This window comes from Aegilops tauschii, chromosome 6, assembly GCF_002575655.3.
Source record: "Aegilops tauschii subsp. strangulata cultivar AL8/78 chromosome 6, Aet v6.0, whole genome shotgun sequence".
NCBI classification, from domain to species: Eukaryota; Viridiplantae; Streptophyta; class Magnoliopsida; order Poales; family Poaceae; genus Aegilops; species Aegilops tauschii.
The window spans coordinates 469,798,698-469,825,834 of NC_053040.3; the positions used below are offsets into that span (position 1 = coordinate 469,798,698).

General features: G+C 44.9%; 2 protein-coding genes and 2 long non-coding RNA genes across 5 annotated transcripts; 3 read left to right on the plus strand and 1 right to left on the minus strand.

Moving 5' to 3' along the window:
- The first annotated feature begins 2,261 nt into the window (after nt 1-2,261).
- Nucleotides 2,262-2,758, plus strand: LOC120965966 (uncharacterized). The gene is made up of 2 exons (XR_005758929.2): nt 2,262-2,373; nt 2,446-2,758. It is a non-coding gene; the product is annotated as an uncharacterized lncRNA (long non-coding RNA).
- A 1,709-nt stretch (nt 2,759-4,467) lies between these two features.
- LOC123494286 (uncharacterized) lies at nt 4,468-5,160 on the plus strand. The gene is made up of 2 exons (XM_045229461.2): nt 4,468-4,664; nt 4,760-5,160. The coding sequence occupies exons 1-2, from the start codon at nt 4,553-4,555 to the stop codon at nt 4,921-4,923; spliced, it is 276 nt and encodes a 91-aa protein (XP_045085396.2). The 5' UTR covers nt 4,468-4,552; the 3' UTR covers nt 4,924-5,160.
- A 1,672-nt stretch (nt 5,161-6,832) lies between these two features.
- On the plus strand, nt 6,833-15,852 carry LOC109764782 (uncharacterized). Of its 2 annotated transcripts, XM_073502520.1 has the most exons (20): nt 6,833-7,001; nt 7,092-7,186; nt 9,472-9,679; nt 9,804-9,960; nt 10,173-10,309; nt 10,620-10,723; nt 10,822-10,917; nt 11,008-11,098; nt 11,602-11,722; nt 11,852-12,048; nt 12,258-12,358; nt 12,427-12,482; nt 12,811-12,900; nt 13,008-13,107; nt 13,783-13,884; nt 13,960-14,029; nt 14,157-14,294; nt 15,000-15,154; nt 15,269-15,323; nt 15,436-15,852. In XM_073502520.1, the coding sequence occupies exons 1-20, from the start codon at nt 6,905-6,907 to the stop codon at nt 15,501-15,503; spliced, it is 2,238 nt and encodes a 745-aa protein (XP_073358621.1). In that variant the 5' UTR covers nt 6,833-6,904; the 3' UTR covers nt 15,504-15,852. The 2 variants fall into 2 exon arrangements, with proteins under 2 accessions (XP_073358621.1, XP_020179149.1); XM_020323560.3 differs by lacking the exons at nt 6,833-7,001; nt 7,092-7,186; nt 14,157-14,294 and adding an exon at nt 9,207-9,382.
- Nucleotides 15,853-15,900: 48 nt separating this feature from the next.
- On the minus strand, nt 15,901-16,377 carry LOC120966643 (uncharacterized). Its single transcript, XR_005760814.2, has 2 exons — nt 16,283-16,377; nt 15,901-16,131 (listed from the first exon to the last, which is right to left on the minus strand). It is a non-coding gene; the product is annotated as an uncharacterized lncRNA (long non-coding RNA).
- Between the last annotated feature and the right edge of the window lie 10,760 nt (nt 16,378-27,137).

The window sequence follows — 27,137 nt, forward strand, 5'->3', positions numbered from 1 at the left end:
CAGTGAGCACGTTTCGGAAAAAGTAAGTCAATATATACGCGTGTCCTGTTTACTCACGGCATTTCTAACCGATCCCCGATAAGGCCGTAAGAAAGGATAAATTCGATTATCTTCCCTTAAGATGCACCTAGCCGATCCCCGTGACGTAAAAATTACCCTGCACCTCCCAAAATCCCCACCAATTTCTCTAAATATGCTCACTCCCGTCATGACCAAGCAAAAGTGTCGCCTCTCTTTCTCCCACCCCTTAGGCGCCCTAAGCAGGAGAGAGTACAACTATGGATCAATCTTTTTTCCATATCCCCTTACCGAGGTGGAACTCGTGGTGGCACCACTGCCTCCGTCATCATAGACGCTTCCCTGCATACATCTAGGTCGTTGTATAAGGATTAAGGAGTACTTCATTGAGGTCCACATGGCATGTGCAGTGTCGCATGGACCAGACCGATGGACAAGATGATCGCAAGTGTAGTCAAGATAACATGTATGTGTGCGCACATCACGCTTGCTATAAGCACGGGCCCTTCTCGTCTGATGATCTTTGCCTATCTCTGTTAAAAAAAAAGATCTTCGTAGTACTTACTTGCGTAGAGGAGGTGGTTGTAGTACGAGCCAAAAGTTTGAAGATCATCATCGGTGAGGGAAGTTGGAAGAGCGACACCGTCGTGACAAGGGAGGAGCACGGGTCGGGGAGTATGGCCGTCCGGCCGGGGAAGTGGACACGGAGGACCCCAGCTCCAGCTCTATCCACCTCGAGTGGCCGAATCCGGTGCTCCCGGTGGAGCGGCCATGATTTGTATTCGTGCCCTAATTGACCTCGTCCCTGCCCTTGGAAAAAGTGTGACCGGCCGCCGCCGCCGCCACTCTTGTGGAGGCGTGGAAACCCTTACGGGAAGGCGCCTAGACGAGCAGACGAATTGAGGAGCGGGCTGCTGGGATCAGGGGGAGGGTTCCGGTTTATTTTTCTTGACGCAACAAACTCGGTTTGGAACAAAAAATAGGGAACAGAAAACCAGGAGGAACAACAATGTGGGGGTGGGTGAACGATGCGGGGAGGGAGAGTCCAACGATCGGGAGCGACGTAAGATTGGAAATGGGACGCTCCGTTTCTTGTAGGTATATAAGTAGAGATTCTTTATGATTTTACTGTTCATCGCGAGCTCAAATAAGCTCACCAGCAGAACATGACTTTCGGAGTTTGTGCATTTTCATCTCCCAACAAAATTTACTTCGAAATATTTTGCGTGTGAGCCTATACAATCGATAAATCCTAACTATGCATCTACATGTCATGTATGCTCGGTTGCATTGTTCTAGAGTACACTATAACCTTTCATGAATCTCCATACTCTTCAGCTATGCTATTCGCAAATATCCTAGCTAAATCTTCAAAATTCTGCCTTGTTTATGCCGATGATTCACGTGTCATAAAATTCATTTTTTTTCCATAGTTGAAGCGCCCGAGGTGCACGCACCCAAAATTATTAGAAAGCCACTTAGGTCTCAAATAAGGAAAAATAAAAGGAACAACGGGGTTCAATGATAGAACAATATTAATAATATTATTTATCTTCACTGATATTATTAATTCGTTCTTTGTTTAGCACATCCAAGCTCTTTAATGATATGCATTGATGTATCGATTTGTTCTTTCCAATCTCTTAAATGCTACACATTGATGTATCAATATGTTCCTTCCTATATCTTTAATTATCTGCATTGATGTTATTAATTTGCTCTTTAATGATATGCATTGATGTATCGATTTGTTCTTATCTCGAAATGCTACACATTAAGGTATCAATATGTTCCTTCCTATCTCTTTAATTATCTGCATTGATGTTATTAATTTGTTCTTTGTTTAACACATCCAATCTCTTTAATTACTTCCTCCGTTCCTAAATATGTATTTTTTTGCAAAATGAGTGAATCTTCACTTGAAAATATGTCTATATACATTCGTATGTAGTCCTCATTGGAATCTCTAAAAGGACTTAATTTAGGAATGGAGGGAGTACTTGGGCCAATGTCATTAATTTGTTATTTGTTTAACACATCCAATCTCTCTATCTGCATGCAACTTACTAATTTTATTCCTATTATATGTACGTGTCCTACTTGGGCCAATGTCATTAATTTGTTATTTGTTTAACATATCCAATCTCTCTATCTGCATGCAACTTAGTAATTTTATTCCTATTATATGTAGTTGTCCTACTTTCAAGGATAGTGCGCGGCAGATCTCTATAAATGGACACATTTTCTTCTGTCTGGCATGCAAAAGTTCATAGTACAACACATCTCTCTAACAAAAGATGAGGACTTCACCAATCCTATTCATCTCCATTGCCCTCATGCTGATGATGTCTTCAGGTATCTACATACACATACCATAAGTTTGCTATGTGCAGTGATCTTCCTTAACATTATTTCGGTTTATGATAGATGTGGCAATCGCCAAGTACTGCGGTCCTAGAGTCTACGAGGGCTAGTGTGATGAAATCACTTGTCGTGACTGGTGCAAGATAGTGATGGTCCACAACAGCAAATGTGTTCCCAAAGGATGCCAGTGCGAAGCATGCTGGGCAAGACCGCCGAGCTCGTCATCGAACTCACCGTTGAGTTAGGCCACATGGACGTAAAACTTTATTTCATGGTTTATGTTTGTGGAATGAAATTTGATTTTATGGTTGGTCGAGTAATAGCAGTGATGACAAGCCTCAAGTATACAATAATACTATGAAACCATTTTCATGAATTGTCCCTTTAATACACAAATACTAATACTATGAGGGGTCAATTTCATGAACCGTACTCTTTAATACTTCAGTGATACACAAGAATTCGATAGAGAAGGACGAATCTTCCGTCATGCGCATCCGTGGATGCACATCGTCATAATCTTATTCAAAAACATGTCCCCAAAAATAAAAGAAGTTATCTATTTGCCACGGTTCAGGCGACACGGGAGGCTCTTCCGCCCGTCAGCGCCAAGGACGAAGCCCTGTGCGGCGGACGGCGGCGGCGGGCCACTTCGACCCTCGGTGCAACTCTCACGTGTGGATCTCGCTCCCAACGGCGGTCTTGCGCGTCTCGATCCTGTCGAACTCTGCTCTCCTTCGGCTGCAGATCCCTCTCTTGATGGGCTGCAGCAGCCGTCACCGGTGTGGCTTCTACGCCCAAATCCAAACACTTTGTGGCGCGACTGCGGGCTTTCGGTGGAGCCGCGGATGCGAAGCGGCGGCGCGACAGTGGGTGAGCACAGGGCGCGCACAATGCTCCAGTCGGGAGGCACAGTGCTAATCTAGCGGTTGTGCGAAGTGGTGTGTTCCTCCGTCGGTGTTGGTTCTTATGGTGATCACTTCGGCCTGCGAAGATGGACTTGCTGCGGATTGCGGTGGCCACCAAAAAGTCTTCCTGAGGGGTACCTATCTCCAGATTCAATGATTGACTTCGATAGGGAGATGCAAACTATGGATGATGGCTTGACACAAAGGGATGGTTGTACAACGACGGTGGTTGCACATCACATTAGTTGTTGTTGGTTATACCTGTCAATGGCGATATTTTCACGTCGTTACCTTCTTGAAGGCACTGCTCGGATATACTCAAACCGATTTTTCAGGGTGAAAACCTTGATTCTACCTTGAGTAGTTGGATCCATTGATGGCGGCACTTGTGTGTCGTTCCCTTCTTGAAGACATTGTTGCTGAAGAATCTCGCCGTTCGTGTGATGTCATGAAATAGTTGGTGCGGAATCATCGTTGTAATTTGCCATTCGTGGATCTGGTCGCTTTGTTTTTTTTTCTTATCTACTTGCCTATGCATAACTTTTGTCTTATATGATTTTGCTATTTGCGGGTGTATCTTTTATCTGTTTGTGTTGGTTTCAACTGTGTCCATCCTATCTATGTTTGTATTTTCTTGATGCTTTATTTTTAAGCCGATAAAATCCACCATTGTCGAAAAATCTGCCTTGGTCCAACCATCAAGGTGCACCTCCGTTGGACCGGGTCAAATCCAGAACCTCATGAGCAAAGATCTCAATCTGCGAAGGAAGATGGCACTCACATCTGAGCCGCATGGCAACCAGCAAAGGAGCAAGCACCACTCCATGCTCAAGGACCTCCTCATGGATCACGAGAGCGGAGGTCGAGCACGAGCAGCGGTCGCCGTACAGTGTACTCGTCGGCATGGGTGCATGCACCGATTGCGAAGCTGCGAAGGGAGGCGGGACAGGACAAAGCAGCCGTTCAGACTTGGAGGTCAACACAAGACTACGAGAGTCGTCCAATCGGAATCCAGGGCCCCCGGCTCAGAAAATTTAAGAATGCGTACAACAAACAGCTCACATCTGTCTGCGTCAGAGCGTCTCTCCACGGTCAACATGGCCCAGAGTTTCCACACCTCTCACTGTCGGTCACTAGTTACTCACCAGCCATCTCGTTGGACGTTGGCTATACTTATGACTTGCTCAACCTCTGATCTCACAGCAATTCTGCGTGGTAGTACTACCAGACTACTTGTCTCGAGTGGTTTCTCTGCTCGCTCGATGCGTCGCGGGACAGGCACCGCGTGGTGGTTGCTCGTCGCAGCCGCCGCGCTCCTGGTCCTGGTTCTGCCGCTGCTCGCCTCCTGCGCGGCCTCCGCACGTCCTCCTCCAGGTAAGTATTTCTGATCGGTGGTGCCTGGTTTCTGCTTTGCTGTATGCATGTACTGGTACATATGAACTGATCGATCGGTGTGAGGCTGCATGCAGTGCCGCCGCGAGGTGGCGGCGACGCCGGGCTGGGTGGAGGGAGGGAGCTAGCGGCCATGGGAGCTGCGAGGCGGTTGGGGCAGAGGACGCCGGTGAACAAGCCTCCCTCACCCAACCCCCACCGCGCGTCGGCGACGGCCGTGCCGCCGCCACCGCCTGACTAGCTAGGACCAAGGTCAGGGGCGGGAGTAGTAAATGCTTTGCTGATACGTGTATGCAATGGTGCCTGCGATCGCCTAGCTAGGCAACTAGCTATGTTCTTCCTGGTCGGTATCAGAGAAGAAACAACTAGCAGCTGTGCACAATACTTGTTTTGCTTCCGATAAATCATGGAACAGGAAACATGTGGGGATATACACCAACTGATAACCTTGATAAATTCGATGGTCTATCTTTGCTAATTGTGTGCTCTGTTAATTCAATGAATACACAATTCCGTTCAAAAGAAAATGTACACACAGTTGATTGTCATTAATTCTCGTTCTCCACACAAAAATTTGGAAAGTGAAATTACCCCTGAAGATCAAGATCTTCATGTGGCTTGTTTTGAGAATTAATGTGTTTAACAAAAAAACAATTAAAGTCAAAAGGAAACAGATCTACCGCCGATTCCTCTCACCTCCGGGTGACTACTGGCGTTAACAAGGCTGTGAGAACCCCGGTCTGGGGTGTCAGTGTAGTCTCTTGTCGCCCTACTTTTGATTAGGGTTAAATCTAAATGTAACCTACAGTGTGGTGAGGCGATGGCGCTATCGGCGGCAAGGAATAAGCCCTCCTCGTTCTGATGGTGCTGTTTGGCATTGGTGGTGTGCGTGTGGAGCTTCCAGGACCAAATCACGGGCCTCGTTTTTGCGTTTGTTTCATCTACATGACAAGGGGCGTAATACGAAGGGGATATGAAGTCGCAGGGTGATTTTTTCTCCGGTTCCTTCTTCGTCCGATGAAGCTGAGCCAATGCGGTTTTCGTCAGGGAACTTGAGGGGTTTACGCCCCCCCCCCCTCTTTTTGGCCGAATTTGGAATTATCTTCTGGCCCTCCTCAATGTCAACTTCTGCGAGATGGTGATCCATCCAGATCGTGGTCAACGGGGTCTTCTAGTCATGACAATTTGTCGGGTTGCCGCTTCTTCAAACTCTTGGGTTAAGAGGAGGGGGGGGGGGGGGGGGGGGGGCAGTCCACCAACACCAAGCTTGGCTTCAGCGGGACAGAAGGAACGGTGGCCTTCGTGGATCCGAGCGGCGGCGGCCTAGCATGCACTACTCTAGCACGCAAAAGTTCATAGTACAACACATCTCTTTAACAAAAGATGACGACTTCAGCAATCCTATTCATCTCCAAAAGTAATGCCCCCATAGTAGGGGAGCGGCGATAGCGATGCGGCGGCGGCTCGTTCTGCCGGAAGTAGTGAGCGTTCGGTGGTCTCGGAATCTCGATATAATTTTTATTATATATATATGTATTTGAGATGCTTTGTACTCTGGTACTTTCGGCGAATTTTTATAACAGTTCTGATCTTTTTGTAAAAAAACTATATACGCAAGCACAATGAAGTCATTTCCTTGAATCGTAGTATTGCACATCTCTCGGTCCAGGTTTATTAAAAAAAAACTACTACTCCCTCCGTTCACTTTTGTAAGACGTTTTAAACATTTGAGAAAGCACCTAAAACAGTTCAATTTCAGTTGCCTTAAGCCCTTACAAAAGTGAACAAAGGAAGTACCTAAGAGCAAGAATTTTTTGAGATGTGAAAACAATTTTCCAAATTTCCCTGCAAAATCCTGATATACGAGTGTGGAATGAAGCCCTGTGCGTGTGGTCTGCGTACAGTGGACTCGCCCGGCGCCATGGGTGCATGCGTCGCTTGGGACGGGACGGGAGCCAGGACAGGACAGCCAGCAGTGCAGACTCCGAGGTCAACACGAAGACTACAAGGGTCGAGCCCATGAGTATAAAAAAAGAGCCACGAACGTCCAACGAACAGCTCACGCTCAGTCTCAGAGCAGAGCGGCCGTGTACCGTCCGAGCGTTCCCACACCTGTCCCGGCCTCGTCCGCTACATACTCGAGCAGATCTCCCCGTTTCCACACACCACGCACGGTACAGTAGCACCAGTGTCCCGTCGCCTCTCCTCACACAGCTCGCCGGATGCGTCGCCGGATTGCCGCCGCCGCGGCCCTCCTGGTCCTGGTCCTGGCCCTGTCCTGCGCGGTCTCCGCAGGTCGCCGGTCGCCGCCTCCTCCAGGTATGTATAAGCTCGGTGGTTTTCCTTCTGATGTACTAGTAGTAGTTTGTATACATGTGAGCTGATCAACCGGTGTGAGACTGCATGCAGTGCTGCCGCGAGGTGGCGGTGGCGACGCCGTGCTGCGTGAAGGGACGGCGCTGGCGGCCGTGGGGGGCGCGAGGCGGTTGGGGCAGAGGACGCCGGTGAGCAAGCCTCCCTCGCCGAGACCCCACGGCATGACGTCGATGGCCATGCCGCCGTCGCCGCCGCCACCGTCGATCTACTAGCTAGGGCCAAGGTCAGGGGCGGGACCGGAGCAGTGAATACTGATACGTGTACGCGTTGATGCCCTGCCCTCGACCGGGTGCGCTGTGCTCTTCCCGGCGGCGATCTCCAGATCTCTTCGTGGTGAACAACCAGCTGCTGTGTACAATCATGATTTTGCTACTGAGAAGAGATAAATTATGGAACAGTATACAGGAAACATGTGAGGATACGCACCTCACCGATGACCCTGATTCGATGCTCTATTTCTGCTAATGGTGTTTTCTCTGTTAATTCAATGTGCATGCAGTTGAGTGCCATTAATTCTCGTTTTTTCACACAAATTTTGTAGAATGTGAAATTACCCTTGAAGATTAAGAACTTCATGTGGCTTGTTTTGAGAAGTATTATGCTAACAAAAGACAACTCGATCTATCGAGGCTGGCATGGGGATGGAACATTGCAGTTCTGTGATTGTGCTAAGACTGTATATCATTTACTCTTTCAAATGTTGGCTAGATTGATCTGAAATATTCTGAAATGTGCTTTTCGCATTTAATTTAAAAAATATTCCGGATATGTTCTCATTCTGGCTCCCAAGATTTTTTTTAAAAACCCCCATACATTAATTAATTAATAATGTTATTACAATCGTTCATTACAAAATTCGCCACGCAGGGCGGAACGCTATTAAGAAGAACCCCATCAGATTTATTTATAAAGCTAAACTTCGCAATTTCATGAGCCACCTTATTGGCATTCCGATTAATTTTCGCAATTTTAAAATTCTTGAGCATCTTCGATATACTCATGGCTCCCAAGATTTAGGAAGTAGGATAACCAGCAATTTTAGTAAGCGAGCATGACAACTCCGTTGTAATTTGTTTTTTTGCTAGAATCTTGCAAACTAAAAATGTCATCCTCGCGAGAATATAAATTGCTATCAAGACGTTTGCAATTGTCATCCCTTCCAGCAAAGGTCGGCTGAATTACATTACCGTAAATCTTTACGGAAAAAAAAAATCTTGGACCACAATAGTCAGCGAACGTTCAGCTGAATTTATGGTAAAAAAAACTTGCAAACTAAAAATGTCATCCTCGCGACAATATAAAGACATCAAGACGTTCACAATTGCCATCCCTCCCAGTGAAGGGCAGCTGGATTGCATTACCGTAATCTTTACGTAAAAAATTCTTGGACCCCAATAGTCAGCGAATGTTTAGGTGAATTTACAGTAAAAAAAAGAAATCTCGTAAGCCAAAAATGTCATCCTCGCGGCGATGAAATTGCCATCAAAACATTCTCAAGAGCTCACCCCTTTCCCTCGTGGCTTCTTCTTTTTTCCCTTTAGCCGCTTTCGTCACCTCCCGATCCTCGCATCGCCTCTGCCCATACCTCCTTGCCGCACCACATTCCCCTGGGTCTTCCACCCTTTTTTGTTTCTTCATGAAGTCTTACTCTACCATCACTGTCAACAGAGGAGTCAAATCTGTCCTCGGTAGTCTAGTTAGATGTCCATCATCTAGTCCTAAAGGACGTTGTACTGCTACCAGTCCGGGGTACCTCCAAGGATGGATGGTCACCCTTCTTGGGCCGTAATTGCTATCTTGCCATGTTGAGTTGTCATGCCTGTTCAAAATCCACAAATCACCTCGACCGATGGTCAGAATTTCTTTGAATATGCCCTTCAATTTACTCGAGTGATACAAACCTCGAAGCCCGGCGAGCAATCGACATCACCTTCCTCCTCCACCTCCTCCTTGCTCCTTCTACCACTGCTCATCCTCTCACATCTGACGGAGCGGAACAGTTTACTGGGCAGCCACATCGAGCATTGAGCGAATTCTTTCAAAAACATAAAATTTAGGTCCAAAGATTTCAAGTTTGAAAATTGCCTTCAAACTTTTATTTGACCGGGTCAAACCCTGCCGCACCTCCACAGGAAGGACCTCACACAAAACCTCCGCTGACTTCCGGCTTGTCCAAATCAGCCGCCCCCGACCTCTCCACGCCTTTCCCTCACAAAATTCGAACTTTCCCGACGCTTCCGGCCACCACCGCCGCCCCTCCTCTCCGACGCGGCCGTCACCGGAGGCGCTCTCCTCGCCTGCGCACGCACGTCGCCGCTCCCATGGTTCGCGACTCCCTCCCGGCTCCGAACCCTAAGCCCCCTCCCCCTCGCGCCGCCCGTCTCGCTCACCCCTCCCCCTCCATCTCCCGCAGGATTCCTCCCCGGCCGCCGCCGCGCCGACCGAGGCTTCGGCCCCGCCGCTCGAAGACTGCCTCCGCCTCCTCCGCGGCGAGCGCGACGAGCAGAAGCTGGCGGGCCTCCTCATCGCCGCCAACGTCTGCCGCGCCGGCGACGCCGCCGCCGTCGCCCAGGTCTACCGCGCCGTCGGGCCCCGGTTCCTCCGCCGCCTCCTGAACACCGGTAAGAAGCACCAGCGGAACGCGTGGCCACCTTGTGGGTACTGAGCTTCGTTGAGCCCATGATTTGCGGCGCCCCCCCCCATGTCGATGTCTCATTGGGGATTTTTGCTCTGGGCGCGCTGCAGGGCTGGGGAAGGTGGAGGGCGGGAAGGAGGAGGAGCGGGAGGCGTACCTGCGGCTCGCCGTGACCGTGCTTGCCGGGCTCGCGCGCGCCCCGGAGGTTGCGGCCGACGCCGGGGTCGTCTCCACCGTGCCCATCATCGCCGAGGTTGTTTCCAAATCGTAAGAACTTTCGCTCTCTGTTTCCTTCTAATACCGATGCAATTTATGTGGTATGCGTTCAGACATTTGCATAGTTTGGCAGTGCTCCCCAGTTGAGCAGAGCAAACATGTGCGATCCTCTCGAATCTAGATTAATTAGGCCAACTGTTTTACTGTTTGGATGCTCTGCTTTGCAAATCACATTTGCTTATGAACTGCCAAATCATCTGCAGGCCTGATCTGACAATCACTGAAGAATGTTTCGAACTTCTATCGCTGGTTGCCATAGCCTCTAAAGATGGGACATATAAGTTTTGTGAGCCTGGAGTTATGGACATGCTTTTCAGTCAAATCTCCAACTTTCCAGATGGTACTAAATCTTCTGGCCAATCTCTTGTTTGCTTAATAATGCCACCTCCATCTTCCTTCATCCTACCGAGGAATGTTAGCAGTGGCACTTGATCCAACATTTTAAATTTGTGCACCTGGATGTCTGATGGTTGGTTGCGAACTCTGCTTTACCTAAGACGATTTGCATAGTATTATTGAATCAGTGTCCAAATTAGAAGTATTTACATGGGTTGGTTGGTGGATTCCATTAGGTATTGCAGTCCAACAACACTATATTTTCCATAGTTAGGTTGAATTCTTATACAATTGCTTGATTGTTTCATTTGTAGGTTCAAGGTGCTTAGAGCTTTCCACTCATCTATTGCAGTTACTTGTTCATAAACTCAGAGCAGACAACATGAGTGTGGAGAACTTGCAAGGCATGGCAAGCATGGTATGGCACACTGGATTGTTTTGCCTGAATATTTCTATGTTACCATCTGTCTGGTTGCTAATTTGATGGTTTGATCTATAATTTCTATTGTCATTCAGGTGACTTCTCTTGCTATGCTTTTTGGTGTACTTCATACGGCAGTTAAATTTGAATCGCTGCACATGCTTGCGACACTCCTTTCCCAAAAGGAATCTGTAAGAGTAACCCGTTCCCCTACCATTTGTTTAATTTGTACTTTGGGGATTTTAGCTTAACTACTTCTCTGTATTTTTGGAACACTAAAGCCACTTCATGATGCTTTGAGGTCAATGCCATCCACAATCTGGAAATCCCATATCCGTGGTGGGATTATAGACGTTCTCCAAAACCGTGTTGGTATGTCCATGCTTCATATTTTGAAATTACGTATTAATTGTTTCTGTTTCTACTGTCAAGTTGACAACATAGACCTTACATCGAAGGTTTGACCGTTTGAGGATCAACTGCATTTGCCCAGGATGAAAGTGCTAATATGTCCAACTTTGATAAACTATTATTCTATACCAACGCAGTGATAGTCTATAAACTGAAATGTGCTTAGGTGTATCAGTACCTTTTAATTTTTCTTTCTATTCTAGTTGTCTCTTTTATAGCAGGAGTTTTTTTTATTCTTGCACCCATAAGCCGTAGATTTGGTTTAAATTTTCCTACAGCTTCGGGGCAGGGGCAGTTTGTGTAGATTGTTTGGAGCAACAGAACTGTACTATTTACTCACTAAAGGGAGGTACAATGTGTTGTAAGAAGAAATTTTGTAGGGCAGAAGAATGAATCCTAACTAGTGTTAGAATTCCCCTTCCTTTTTGACATGGTCATGACACTAAGTATTTCTCCACTTTCAGTATCCTCCGAAAAGCTACAAGCTCTTCTTTTGGCGGAATGCATGATGTCCATACTAGGCGAGAATTGGTTGTCAGAAGATCATAAAATCCTCGATAACAAGAATGCGATCTCCGTTGACAAGTACGTTTCACATCATCTGTTGCATCTCTCTCTCTCTCTCTCTCTCTCTCTCTCAACAGATAAGCATCACTCTGGATGTACTTTTTTTTTCATTTTATATAACAAGTTAACAACTTCTAATTTCTGTAGATTTGTCCTGCTAGTCCTACAATCTGCAAGAGTTGAAGTTGCGGTCCTTCTAAACGAACTTGCTTTTTCGAAATACGAGTCATCAAAAAGTTCTCAGACAGATGATGCCATCATCCAGAAACAGAGAAACCTGGCTATATTGTTTTCACTGATAGAAAGAATAATCAAAATGATATCAGATGCCAGTAGTGGTGAAGGTATGTATACCATTTCCTTCACTATTTTTGGTTCCATGGGCTGCAACGCTTAAGTAATATATTGCCATTTCTTCTTTTATATTTATAACCTTCAGTTTTCACCTTTTGTATCTTATGGAAGTTTGTCATTAGCTAATAGGAAGCTTTAACGAACTGATTAAAGTAGTCATCTTGCGTTCTCTTTTAAAATAAAATAAAACCGTATGCAGGTGAACCAAGTCAGACCATCTGTGAAAAGACCATAATGCAGGTAATTACGGGATTAAATGAGACAATCAGTTTAGTGTTGGACTTCCTGCAGGATGCAAAGGTAAATATTCTTTCTGATGATATGAAATTTAGTACTGGAAGTTAATCTTACAGGATGAAATTTGACAGGATCATGGGCAAAGGAAAGGTGATGATCTTTTGGCAGCTGTGAGAATAGTAGGAAGGTGTGCTTCTCTTATTATTATTATCTCTGCATTCTATGCCCCCCCCCCCCCCCCCCCCCCCCCCCCAACTAGCACTATTTAAGGGTCTTTTCTAATTACTAGTTCCACCTCATGCTTGTACTTATAGTGACGAACTGACTACTCAGTTTGATGGGAATGGTTATGTGTGTCACTGCTTTTGACAATAACAAACAAATAATGTGTACTTTAGCCTCTTCATATTTTCCTATACACATCATTCACATAATCTGTTAAACAAAATTTATTGTAGGAGTGAAGTGTTTCAAACATCCTGTAATCCCTTATAGAAGCTACATCTCTGTTGCAGCTATCTGGCAGAGACACCATATGCCTGCCAGGAGAAGACTGGTCATCTACTGGAATTTATCTTTTCTATCGAAGGTCAAGATGAATCAAGGTATTTTCTTGCCCATTTTGTGCTCAGAAGGTGTTGCGCATAACCGAGCATCTTCCTTTGTAGTGCAATTTATTGATGATGGTACCAACTAACATTCTTGCCAACAGCCCCTTCTATTCTGTTCGCTTCATGCTTCCAATGCTATCACAAATAACGACGACAGCTGATGGATGTAGAACGTTGGTGTCATTTGGAGGCTATAAAGCAGTAAGTAGGCATATTTTGTGTTAACTTTATAAGAATTGTGAGTTTGTGACTCCCTTGCTTATTTTGTCCTTCAAATAATTTATAATGCTGATTATACTTGTTCATTGCAACACCCATTTTCCAACTTTAAAATTATAATTTAAACTTCTACGATTTCTGTGCATCTTTCTGGTTTACTAATTTCTAGAAAAAAAATTAGTTTACAAATATAAATGTATTTCTGAAGAATCTGTGGTGTTCAAAATTTCTGAATGGAATAGTAGGCTGACCCCCATCCCCTATGCACCCTGACTTAGAGCTAGGAAGAGCTAATATTCAGTGTTTATACAAATACTCCCTCTGTCCCAAAATAGTGTCTCAACTTTGTACTAACTTTAAGTACAAAGTTGTACTAAGGTTGAGACACTTATTTTGGGATGGAGGGAGTATTATTTTACCTTGGTGCAGGGGTGTTACACTATAAGGCATCGTGGCATAATTGTGGTTGTTCCTTCTAGGTGCTAATCACATTAGATGCGAGGTTTACTATTTGAAGTGAATCCATGAAAATATGAAATGACTGCATTATGGTTCGCCAACTGTTAAAATATAAATTTGGCATAACACAGTTGTCCTTTTTCATTCATATTTTTCCCTGTGACTGTACAACTCATTTGGTTGTTTTTGTGTTTACAGGTTATAGACTGCCTCATTAAAATGACGGAGGAGAATGGAATGATGATCGATGATGGTAGCATGTTTTTGGCATGTGATACTATCATAAACATTATGTCAAATGTGAGTAACTACAAGGTTCAAAACAGTCTCTTACCTAGCATGAGAAAATCTAATAGCATATTTGTACTTATGCAGAGGAAGAATTATCCTATTCAAATGGAGCCTTGTTTCATCCGCCTCTTGCAAGCACTTATTACATGGGCTGGTATATTCTGCTCCTAATTTCTTTACATAAGCTGAAAAGGATATACTTGCATATTGTTTGTAGGGTGTCTCTTAGTTGTAGGCATTTCAAAATGTCTGTTTCTTTCATTTATTTTACCTGAATTTAGTAAGCGTGGCAAATCCTTGTGACCATGAGGTCATGGGTTTGAGTCCTGTAAACAGCCTCTTGCAGAAATGCAGGGAAAGGCTGCGTACAAAAGACCCAAAGTGGTCGGACCCTTCCCCGGACCCTACGCAAGTGGGAGGTTCGTGCACCGGGCTGCCCCCTTAGTAAGCGTGACAAATTCTCATACTAAAATCTGGGAAGAGACGATTGCCTCTGGATGTCTGCATCTTGTTATATACTCATCAATATTGTAACTGGAATCAGACATACTTCAGAAATTACTTGCCTCTGTTGGTCTGTGCATAGTTGTCAAAGTATACATTGGTTGTCCTGGCAAAGTTTCAGAAAACTGTTTAATCTTAAAACCGCCGCTGGGTCAGTTTACATTTGTTTTTCATTTTTCAAATTCTTGCAGATGAGCTGTTGTAGTTTTGATGTATAAGTAGTACAAATACACATCACTGCAAACACTGACGATCAAATGGTGCCATTAATGTCGTAAACCAGCACCATTTTAAAGCATGTCAGATCATATATGGACCAATTTTGATTGGAACCCTGCACTAGTTTCTCAACCATGATCGTGGCAAGAATTTTATAGCTGCTTGAATCTCTGCCTGTTGGCAGATCTGCATCTGTTGCATGTACTCCTATAGCAGGATACTAGGATATGCTCTGGTAGAGATATTGATTAGCCGAGGAGAGATGAACTAATCCATATCTAAATATCACGCTAAATATCGATACCCATTTTTCCTGTTGATTCTCTTCATGAGCTGACCTGTAACCCTCTTTTTCTCGAATGTGAGCTGATCAATAAGTATGAATATGTGTGAGCTTATAGGAACAACAGATGCTTCATCAGTCATCATGACAGCCTCCAGCTTATGCACGATGGTGATGGAGTTGACATCTGAAGAGTTCCTCTTGAGCTTCTCTGGTTTTGACCCCAAGACCCTTGGGAGTTTATCTGACCTCATTGTCAGAAGCTTGCGTCAGGTAACCATGACATCATCTCTTTAGTGAGTTTTTTCCTCCTGCCTCATGCGTTTCCTTCTTTTTTCTAATTCTGGATGTGCTTGCTTGATGTTGGCTTACTGAATTGTCCTACAGGATATCCCTGACGAAGATAGAGAACAGCTTAACCAAAAGCAAATCATTGCATCAGGTAAACACAGTAACCTGTTGATCTTACAAAAGAAGAGGAAGAAAATGCGGCTCTCATTCGATGTGTGATGTGAAACACCATCATCTAACTTCCCTTTTTGTACTGGTTGCAGGTTATAGGTGCTGGGCTGATCGATTCCCGAGTGTTAGAAATGTTGTGCATCAGCATGCATCTGTCTGATCTTCTCTGCCCAAAGAGTTGTCTATTGTGAATGAAACCCTGCAGACGGGGAACCCAAAGTGCGAGCGTCCCCTCACGGTTATCCGCTTCCTTGGCGGCCATTGGTTCTTCTGTGTATCGCCCGATGCCCTTACATGAACACTCGTGCGAGGGCCACGCAGGATAGGGTTGCAGACTTGTAGCTGGCATGTGTTTTGCACTAGACTGGATTACATGAAGTGGGAGGCTGAGATGTTAGTACCATATATGTTTTCTCTGCCATTTGCGAAAAACTGGACTATTTTGGTGTAACGACGATGTATCGTGTGACATGTTGAGTGTCAAAGAAGTGGCATTTGTTCGTTCCTTATTTGCACCTCTGCCTTCTTTCTACTATGAGATTTTATTTGGCATGATGTCCAAATTGCATGCATGTCGCACGAGATTTTATTACTGGAAATCAATGTCCATTATTTGACATGATGCTGGAGTGCGACTCAGTCACAAACGACGCAAACGCAGTGACTGTCAAAAATAGGCTCGCCGGTGCAGTAGGCTTCCTTGACGTGGTTCCACACATGCTGGCACCAAAGTCGGCATTTTATTGTTATGCACAGAATGGCCCGTTCACTGTGTGTTTGGCAATGCTCTGCAGACAACATACATACATACATCAGTAAAACAATTCCAAATTAAAAAGGTCATATTCCAGGCCCATATTCATGACGACTTGTTCTACTCAGTTGGAAGTTAAAAGGAAACACAGTACATAGGAATAGATAGAGAGATCAATTTCGTACCAGCGCGAGTGGAATTTCCTAGCAGCAAAAGCACCATAAGGCAAAGCAAGATAGTTTTCCTCTCCATAAGATCAGGCACAGACTTCTTGTTCTCCTTTCTACTACTTGGGGTTCAAGAAGCATACATGACGTGCTATATTTATAGACTTATTATAGAGAACATTTACTGCTTGTTCACTCAAATAAGATATACAAAGATCTTTGATCATATCATTGTCAAGGCAGTCTCGGTGTACTACTCCCTCCGTTCCTAAATATTTGTCTTTCTAAAGATTTCAAATGAACTACCACATACGGATGTATATAGACACATTTTAGAGTATAGATTCATTCATTTTGCTTCGTATGTAGTCACTTATTAAAATCTCTAGAAAGACAAATATTTAGGAACGGAGGGAGTATATCTTAAGCTATACTACTATCTAAATCTAGTAGCATTAAATACATGATTGAAATACCATTAATTGGTAAGCTAAAATTTTAAAGATTATCATAGTTTAAGCAGAATATGTCCTTTTGGCCCCCCATAACTCTGCTTTGCCCCCTCAACAATCTCTGTCAAGCTCCGTGCAGGTGTAGCGCCCCTGGTGCTGCTTCTTTTGTCCCACCTCGGGCAGCTTACAAAATAGGCAGTAGAGCTCTGCCTTATAAAATGGGGCTGAGAGGAGTGGGTGTGTTTTCTTGGAAATGCAATCGAGCAGTAAGCGTACAACGCAAAATCTATATTGCTCTTAATCTGTAGTAAAATAAATAGTTGCTAGACCTGATGGGCGCCCGATTGGGTCGGGTTGGCTGTTGGGTTTGGGCACGGGTATGATTCTAGACCCATGGGTAGGGTCGTGGGCAGATCATGTACCCAATTAGGATTCGGGCATGGGTCTGGTAAAGGTCGACCCGACCAAACCCGACCCGATTGCCAGGTTGAATGGTGTCTTTGCTCTAAACATGGGCATTTCTCGGGTCGGGCTTGTCAAATCCCGATCCTGTAAACTTCAACCCGAGCCCGGTCCAAAGCCCAAAACTTCTGCTGCAATCAAGCCCAAGCCTGGCCCAAGCAAAAAGCCCGGAGCCTGGAGCCCGGCAAAGATACACATATCAGAATTTCCTCGGAGTACAATAGCAAATTTCATCAAATTTCTCATTCTGTGCAGACAATATTTGTTCATATATGTACAAAATGTACACATAGTGCATACAACACATCGATTCTATACAAAATAGTATCTGTTTTACAAAAAGAAATAAAACCAGTACGCAACGGGACTGGTGACGGCCCCCGAAGCTCGAGGCCTCGACGCACAGGATCACGAGTCCATCACGCTGACGCATGGGAGCCACCGCCTAGATGGTCTTAGGCCGCCAGGGAGAGCCGCAACACCAGATCCATGGGGATAAAGTGCACCACGCTAACACATGGAAGCCACCGCCTGGATGGTCTTGAGGTCGCCGATGGGAGCTGCAACACGAGATCCATGGAGACGGAGGTTACTGGAGTTGCTCTCGCCAAATCTGGTAAGGGAGGGCATCACGTGGCCAGATCTCATGCAGGAGGAGGGCGGAAGTGAGCACGACCATGGCTTGCAATCTTTGGGTACGGTCTTCACATAAAACCTTGCAACGAGAATATGAACAAACTACTAGGATCATCATCCTCAATGGATGGCAAAGAATGATAACCGCTCTATCGAAAGCCTCTTCCAATACTTAGGTGCTTAGATGAGGTGCTAATTGCATTAAAGTGCTTAGTAGCTAAAGTCCCTACTGTATAGTTGCTTAGTTTTTTTTTTGTTACTAAGCTTTCTTAATTTAATTTTTTGTGGACTGTAAATTATGTTTCCATGTGGGTACATTGGCTTAACATTGTTTCTTTGTAAGGTCATCAAACCACCCTATCTCTCCTCCTAATTAACTTGTCATGTTGATTTTATGTCTACTTGGCAGTCTTAACACCTATACAAGGTGAAGCATCAAGAAGGACCTAACTCGTAATCTTTAAGAAAATTAACAGATGTCATGATTTGATAATTTAAAGCAGAGATTTTTCTCAGCTTGGAAGTGTTTGAGGAGATATCTTTTTCCTCCTTTTTCTTCTGCGTGATTATACCATATACTTTATTTATTTAGTTTTTTCATGACTGATTTTTCTTTTTTTTAATACGCATGAGTGTGCATATCATACTTTATAGAAAGGGGTGGGTGAAGAACCCAAAGTCCACACTTGATGTTACAATTGAACTAATAACATCATGAGCCGTAGCTCCGACTACCACTAGCAAAAACCTACTACAACTACTCGCGTCTCGCCCACCGTAGGAGCTCTGCAGTGATGACACTCCAATCGCCCTTGAGCAATCCCGCCTGATGCCAAGCATTCCCCTCTGCCACGATCCTCCTAATGACTCCGTCAAGCGAGGGCGAGGCTCCATCGAAGACAATAGAGTTCCGATGCTTCCACAGCTCCCACAACACTTGGATCATCAAGGCCCGCACGCTCTTAGGTTTTTCCCCACACCAACTAGCCAGAGAGTCATGAGCCATTGGTGTCCATAGTGGTTTCCCGATTACCATGCAAATCGTTCTCCACACCGTCCGTGCAAACACGCATGTGAGCTGGATGTGTTTCAGTGTTTCTTCCTCTTGATCGCAAAACGGGCAGGTGTCATTATGTGGTAGACCTCTGCGAGCTAGAAGATCCGCCGTCCAACATCGGTTCTTCATGGCTAACCACACAAAGGACCGGCAGCTCAAGGGAGCCTTTGACTTCCATGTGAATTGCGTCGTGCCCGCCACTTCTCTTCTAGCAAATTTGGATGCATAAGCTGATCTAACCGAAAATTTTCCATCATCCTCCCATGACCAAGATAAGACATCCTCCGCACCATCTCGAAGTGTGGTTCCTTGTATCCTATGCCACAGGGTGAGGTACTGCATGAGAGCCTCGAAGCTCAATTCTGGCCTGATGTCAGTGACCCAAGCTTCGGAGGAGAGAGCATCCTTGAGTAACCGAGAGGCCTTCGCGCCTGGAGGAATAGTAGCATAAATCATGGGCACGATCTGAAGGAAATGTGCCCTAGAGGCAATAATAAAGTTATTATTTATTTCCTTATTTCATGATAAATGTTTATTATTCATGCTAGAATTGTATTAACCGGAAACTTAGTACATGTGTGAATACATAGACAAAACAAAGTGTCACTAGTATGCCTCTACTTGACTAGCTCGTTGAATCGAAGATGGTTAAGTTTCCTAGTCATACACATGAGTTGTCATTTGATTAACGGGATCACATCATTAGAGAATGATGTGATTGACTTGACCCATTCCGTTAGCTTTAGCACTTGATCGTTTAGTATATTGCTATTGCTCTCTTCATGTCTTATACATGTTCCTCAGACTATGAGATTATGCAACTCCCGAATACCGAAGGAACACCTTGTGTGCTATCAAACGTCACAACGTAACTGGGTGATTATAAAGATGCTCTACAGGTGTCTCCGAAGGTGTTTGTTGGGTTGGCATAGATCGAGATTATGATTTGTCACTTCGTGTATCGGAGAGGTATCTCTGGGCCCTCTCGGTAATGCACATCACTATAAGCCTTGCAAGCAATGTTACTAATGAGTTGGTTGCGGGATGATGTATTACGGAACGAGTAAAGAGACTTGCCGGTAACGAGCTAGGTATTTAGATACCGACGATCGAATCTCGGGCAAGTAACATACTGATGACAAAGGGAACAACGTATGTTGTTATGCGGTTTGACCGATAAAGATCTTCGTAGAATATGTAGGAGCCAATATGAGCATCCAGGTTCCACTATTGGTTATTGACTCGAGATGTGTCTCGGTCATGTCTACATAATTCTCGAACCCGTAGGGTCCGCAGGCTTAACGTTTGATGACGATTTGTATTAAAGAGTTATGTGATTTGATGACCGAAGATAGTTCGGAGTCTCGGATGAGATCATGGACATGACGAGGAGTCTCGAAATGGTCGAGACGTGAATATCGATATATTGAAAGGCTATATTCGGACATCGGAAAGGTTTCGAGTGATTCGGGTATTTTTCGGAGTACCGGAGAGTTACGAGAATTCGTATTGGGCCTTAATGGGCCATACGAGAAAGGAGAGAAAGGCCTAAGGGTGGCCGCGCCCCTTCCCCATGGACTGGTCCGAATTGGACTAGGGAAAGGGGGCGCCCCCTTCCTTCCTTCTCCTTCTCCCTTCCCCTTTTCCTATTCCATGTGGGAGGTGGAATCCTACTAGGACTAGGGAGTCCTAGTAGGACTCCACACTTTGGGCGTGCCCTATGAGGGTCGGCCTCCTCCTCCCTCCATCCTTTATATACGTGGCCAGGGGGCACCCCATAGACACACAAGTTAGCCGTGTGCGGTGCCCCCCTCCATAGTTACACACCTCGGTCATATCGTCGTAGTGCTTAGGCGAAGCCCTGCGTCGGTAACTTTATCATCACCGTCACCACGCCGTCGTGCTGACGGAACTCTTCCTCGGCCTCAACTGGATCAGGAGTACGAGGGACGTTATCGAGCTGAACGTGTGCTGAACTCAGAGGTACCGTGCGTTCGGTACTTGGATCGGTCGGATCGTGAAGACGTACGACTACATCAACCGCGTTGTCATAATAACGCTTCCGCTTACGGTCTACGAGGGTATGTGGACAACACTCTCCCCCTCGTTGCTATGCATCACCATGATCTTGCGTGTGCGTAGGAAAATTTTGAAATTACTGCGTTCCCCCAACACGATCTCCTCCAGGCGAGAGCCATTCAACCAGCGATCCTCCCAGAATAGGATGAGATTACCGTCCTCAATTGTGGCCTTCGTTGCAGCGGCAAAGATGGCCAACGACGCTTTAGGAACCACGATGTTGAACTCTTGCCAAGGTCTTCGCTGATTCACTCACTGTAACCATGGCCATCTAGCTTGCAAGTCCATGTTGAGTCATGCCAGGTTAGGAACGCCCAAGCCGCCTGCCCATTTGGGCATGCACACTGTATCCCAGGCCACAGAACAGTTCCCATCATTCGCCTGTGCCTTGCCACACCACGAGAAGCCTCGGACGATTTTGTTCATGGCATGTATAGTCTTCATGGGGAGGGCCAGAGCAAGGATAGCATGAATAGGGATCGAGCCAACTTATCCAATAGTCCCAACTTATGGAGGGAGGTGGACAATATATTTCAACACTCCCCATCACATCTATACTATTTTAGTCCTTAGACGTGGGATCGATGTAGGCCGCAGAATCGTTTTATTTAATATTGCATTGGCAGGGTCTTGAGCTCAAGACCTCTTGGCTCGGATACCATATTGAATTCATGCTCGAGCCAACTCATCCAAAAGTCGAAACTTATGGAAGAAGATGGACAATATATTTCAACACGTGTACAGATAAAAAGGGAGGAAAATTCACATACGCACGCACTAGTGCATGCATTGTGCTAGGTCGACTTTGTACGCGCATGGCATGGCAGGGTTGCCTATTGCATGCCTGCATCAGGACTTGTGTTGCCCGCGGCTTCGTATATGTACGTACTTGAATGCCTACACACTAACACGGTTACAAACCTCAACCAGCACGCATACATAAACATCCGACTACCCCCACTATGTACACATACATGCTCAAATACCCACAGATGTCGAGACGGCCAGCATGGCTGCGTACGCACATGTATGTACATATATGAGTATCCGTGCATCGGCTGCCACACACATACATACTCTTCATACTTGGCTAATTATTTTGTTTTTGCAGACGTTCGTGTTAAGAAGAACAAGCACGTCTGGTGTATTGTACATGCAACATGCAAGGCTACCGCCACCCTCCACTAGTAGAAAAAAGGATTTTTATCCCGGTTCGTAAGGTCCATTTGTCCCGGTTAAGGAACCGGGACTAATGGGCTGGTCAGGCCCAAACCAAAGCCCTGTTTTCTATTAATGCTCTTCGGCAGGCAGTAGACCTCTGTGATGTCAGCGGCTGTTCACAAGCGTGGACCAGGGTGTATCATCGTTGATTCTGACAGTAGCCCATACGCTCTATCGCCGTCGTGTATGGCGGGAAACAAGATCAGATCCTGCTAAAGTTTTAGACAGAGGTCGAATTATGTTAAACACTCACTAAAGTCAAAATAGTGATTTTGGCCCGGCATGGCAGAGTTGACCTCGTTCTCCGTGGAGTCAAATCCTGTCAAAATGACAGTTGGACAAGTCTTTGGTTTTTTCTCAGTACATAGGTAAGCAGTGATGTCATCAGCTACCATGCGGTCAGCCATGATGTCATCCTAGGACATGACATTAGTGATAAAATCGTGGCATGTACCCAAAGTCGGTTTGATCTCCTATAAAAAAAGTTGACCCCTTCGTTGTAAAGCCAAGCCATTTTCAAGTAGAGAAAAACATTCAGCCTTGATAGTCTAATTTTATTTTTAAGGAAGGGAAAATTCTTCTTCTTTGTCTTATGGTCCTTGTGCTGCTTGGAAATTCCACTCACGCAGGTATGGAATCTATGTTCCTATATTTGTGGTTCCTATTTTTTCTCCTTCTAATTGGAGTAGAACAAGTTGTATGAATATTGTCAACCCAACTGCATGAATTTTTTTGGATGCTTTCAATTTGAAATTCTTTTCCTGATGTATGTATGTTGTCTACATAGCATTGCGAAACGCACAGTACACCGGACTTTATGTGCATGCCTTACTATTGCCGGAGTATGTGCATCGATGAGTGGGGTCATGTCAAGGGGTCCTACTGCGTCGGCGGCACATCTTATTTTCAACGTCAATGCGTCTGCATCGTTTGTAGCTAGAGTTGCACTCTAGTATCATGTCAACAATGGACAATGACGTCTAGTAATAAAATCTTCTTGTGACATGCATGCAAGAACATTGATCGCCAATTTTGGGTGTTTTGTTTGATTTGATTTTGTCTGCTTAATCTTAGATTTAGAGGTCTTCTGTTTGCCTGGCCCAGCGGGTAGCAAGTTTGGAAATAAGAGCATCTACAGTTGGGCTCCTCAAACCCCCCTACACGTCCGGGCGGACGGTCCGGTGACCGACCAGTCGCAAAAACATGACCCAGCCAAGCTCCTCAAACTGACCCTTTACGTTTGGGATGACCGGCACTGCCTAAATCTAGGGTGGATATGGGGAGGCCTGAGCGTGTCCGCCACGTCAAATTCGACAGGCAGGAACCACCATAATTTGCACCAGACATCCCCCCCCCCCCCGACCGTGCTAGATGAGCCATTTGCCTCTCCTCTCTTCTTCCACTCCGGTCCCCCACTAGCTCCGCCACCGCCCTAGCTCCACTGCCGTCCAGAGTCCTCAACGTCGCCAGGACCACCACAAACCTCCTCCTTGGCCGTTTCGCCACTCCGGGCACCATTCCGTCCCCGGACGCCGTGGCGGTACGTGCGGCTATTCTCAGACTGCTTGCCCATTATGTGTTCGACAAGTTGCCCGAGCAGTTTTTTCATGAATTTTTTACATTAGAGTACGAAAACTTCACTCTTATATATTTATTCTACATATTATTAAAAGTGCATTTTTTGTGCTAATTGTGTGGAAAATTTTGTTTTTCATTTTCTGTATTCTTTAAGGGTAATACAAATGCTAATTGTTTTGTGCTATTTTTTCCTAATTAAATACATTTTTCTATTATTATGTGTATGTATTCACGAAAGTACTATACAATATGTGTGTAAATTATACTAGATTGCTAAAGTTGCATTATTATATGTGTATTCGCTGCATATTATAAAAAGTGCAATTTTCACTGCAAAGTTTTGTACAAGTTTTTATTTATTTTCTTTTTTCTTAAGAGTAATACCAATGTTACTAATCTATTTTCTCTTATAAAACTTTTTTTGTTTTATTATGTTTATTAAGTATACACACAAGTATGATACTCCCTCCATTTACTTATACAAGGCCACTATGGAATGTACATTTTGCATCTGTACAAGGCCACCAATAGTAATCTGAGTCAAATATTAATGGTATTTTCTCCTACTAGTAACCTATTTAATACTTGCATGCATGCAGTCATAATGACACTCAGTTACTTCCTCCACTCAGTTTTCTTGCATGCATTCGTTGTATTAATGATCTCAGTAAACGAAAAGAAAAGCTAGCTTGCAAAGTATGTATTAAATTTTACCTTGATACCTGTAATTTGAGTTTGTGGCCTCGTATATAAAAATGGAGGGAGTACATCATGTGTGTAAATTATAGTAGAGAGGAAAATTGCACTGTATATGCTTATTTTTTGTATATTACAAAAGTGCAACTTCAGGGCATACTTGTGTGCAAGTTATTTTTAAATTTTTTCTTCTTAAAGGGTTCCATTTTTCCCTAGAAAACTTCATTATTTAGTTTTAGTTATAGTTTTTGTATTTTTTTCTTAAAGGGCTACATTCTTCCATAGTAAACTCCATTCACTAGTAGAAAATAGGCCTTTAGTCCCGGTTCGCAAAGGCCATTAATCCCGGCTGTGCAACCGGGACTAAATATGCGCGACTAAAGCCCCCCCCCTTTAGTCGCGCCTCTTACGAACCGCGACTAAAGGCCCGTCCACGTGGGCGCCAGGAGTCCGTCGGGGCGGAGGACCTTTAGTCCCGGTTCTCGTGGCTAACCGGGACTAAAGGCCTCCTCCGCAGGTTTAGGGTTTTAGCCCCCCTAAACCTGGTTTCTTTTTAATTTGTAGTGTTTTGTTTCTTTTATATTTTATTTTGTGTTTTATTTTAATTTTGATGAAGTTTCAGTACACATATTCTACGCTACTATATACATGCATATGAAATTTCAAACAAGAAGAATTCAAGAGGAATATATAATATATATTCAATCTCGGGTGACCATATACAACTTCGAACAAGTTTCCATACACAATTAGGATGGATGACCATATACAACTTCGAACAAGTTTCAATCTCGGGTATGCATATAAATTTCTTCGTCCTCGGTATAGTGTTCTCCTTTAGGATTGATGACTTCCCTCATGAAAAATCCTGCTAATTCATCTTGAATTGGTCGGAAGCGAGCTTCTGGACTAAGCCTCCTCCGCAAGTTATCCGTCGCCTTCCGCATGCTATCCGATGCCTTCCGCTCAGAGGTGTGTCTCCGGATGTTCTCACAAACATAGTATCCACATAGATTGGTCCCCGGTGGCTGCTTATCCACATTAACTAACCTTCTAAAATCTAGCTCATGTTTGAATTCACCGACAATTTCTTCTGAGAACCGTCTCCAAACCCTACAGGGCAAAGAAAATTAAATGAACAAGAGAGTTATTAGTTACTTGATATTAGGAAATGAACGAAAGAGACCGATCGATATAGAGCTCAAATGATTGAAAATAATTACTTTTGCAGCATTTTTGTCATGTCGGCCCAACGCTTTGAATCCGAATCCATAGAGTCCATGATTAGAACTCTGGAGGTGTGAAGTTCAATATTTAGCAGAATCCAGTGGAACCTGCGGACACGTTACATGCACAGTCATGCATAACTCATCGATTAGACATACCATGCATGGAGTAAACAAAGAGAATGGGCACAAGAGAGAAACACTCACCCAAAATGGTAAGGAAATAGAATATGACTTTTGAGTTGATGCTTTCTAAGAAACTTGTACAAGTCTTTCTCCACGTCTTCGGCGTGATTTTGTAACACATGTCCATTAACGATATGTGGGTCAATGAACCCAACATCATGGATGTTTCTTATTTTGCATTCCCAAATCTTCAATATGCATAATAGCGTACGCAACAATATAGTTAGGACAATATATATATATAGTGCAGGCAATGAAGAACGAGATGAGGTAGAAATAAATCACTTACAGAACGTAGCAACTCAGGATAGATTTGTCGAGCTCGCGCAGATTGAACAGCTGGAACAATTCACTCATATGAACTTGTACAGAGTACCGTTTGGTGTGATGCTCCTCTGTAACATCCGCATAAACATATTCTTTGCCGGCCCATGTTATGAAATGCTTGTACCAATGTAGCAGATTTCGCATTTGTGGTGGTAGACTCTTTTCCCGCGCAGGCTCGACGAGAGGCCCATTCCGCACATATTGTAATGCTATCTCACATACTGGCGCATCCTCAAGGCCTAACGAGGCACGAAGAGTCAAACCCATCTCGGACGCTTGTTTCATGGCACTCGCTACAGTCAATCCAAGTGCTGCCGCAGCTGCTATGATCTCGGGGTCCTCTTCCGGACCGGCTTTCACTATGAGCGGGGGATCGATTGTTTATTCTGCATCCCGAGCTGGTCAACTTGTTTCCCGCTTTTTTTACTTTGTTCTTTCTCCTCCTTCAATATTTTTGCTTGCCTACGAAGTTCATGTCCATAGTCGTCAGGCATATTCAGCTCGGCTTGGGACGGTGTCGTCAAAAAATCCTTAGCCCACTTCTTTTGCTTCTCAGTGAATACTTGCTTGGGCTCAGGATCTTTTATCGCCTTCGTATCCGCCTTCCATTTCTCATAATGAGCAGACGCTGCCAATTTGGTTTCAGCTTCACTAAGTTCCCAAGGCCTTGGGAGGAGAGGCTTCAGTGATGGCTCCGGTACCCTTGTGGTCTTAGGTACATAAGGGTCCGGGTTAATAGTCCAGGAGCGGGTTTCCTTGCTGTCCGCCTGCTTCTGCTTCTTCGCCGGAGGTGGATTGGGGGGCGTCGTACCCGCCGGAGGAGGATTGGGGGGTGTCGTACCCGCCAGAGGAGGATTGGGGGGCGGCGGCTGCTTACCCGCCGGAGGTTGTGGATCGAGGGACGGTGTCGAATGGCGTGAAGGAGGTGTAGGTGAACCACCACGACCACCACC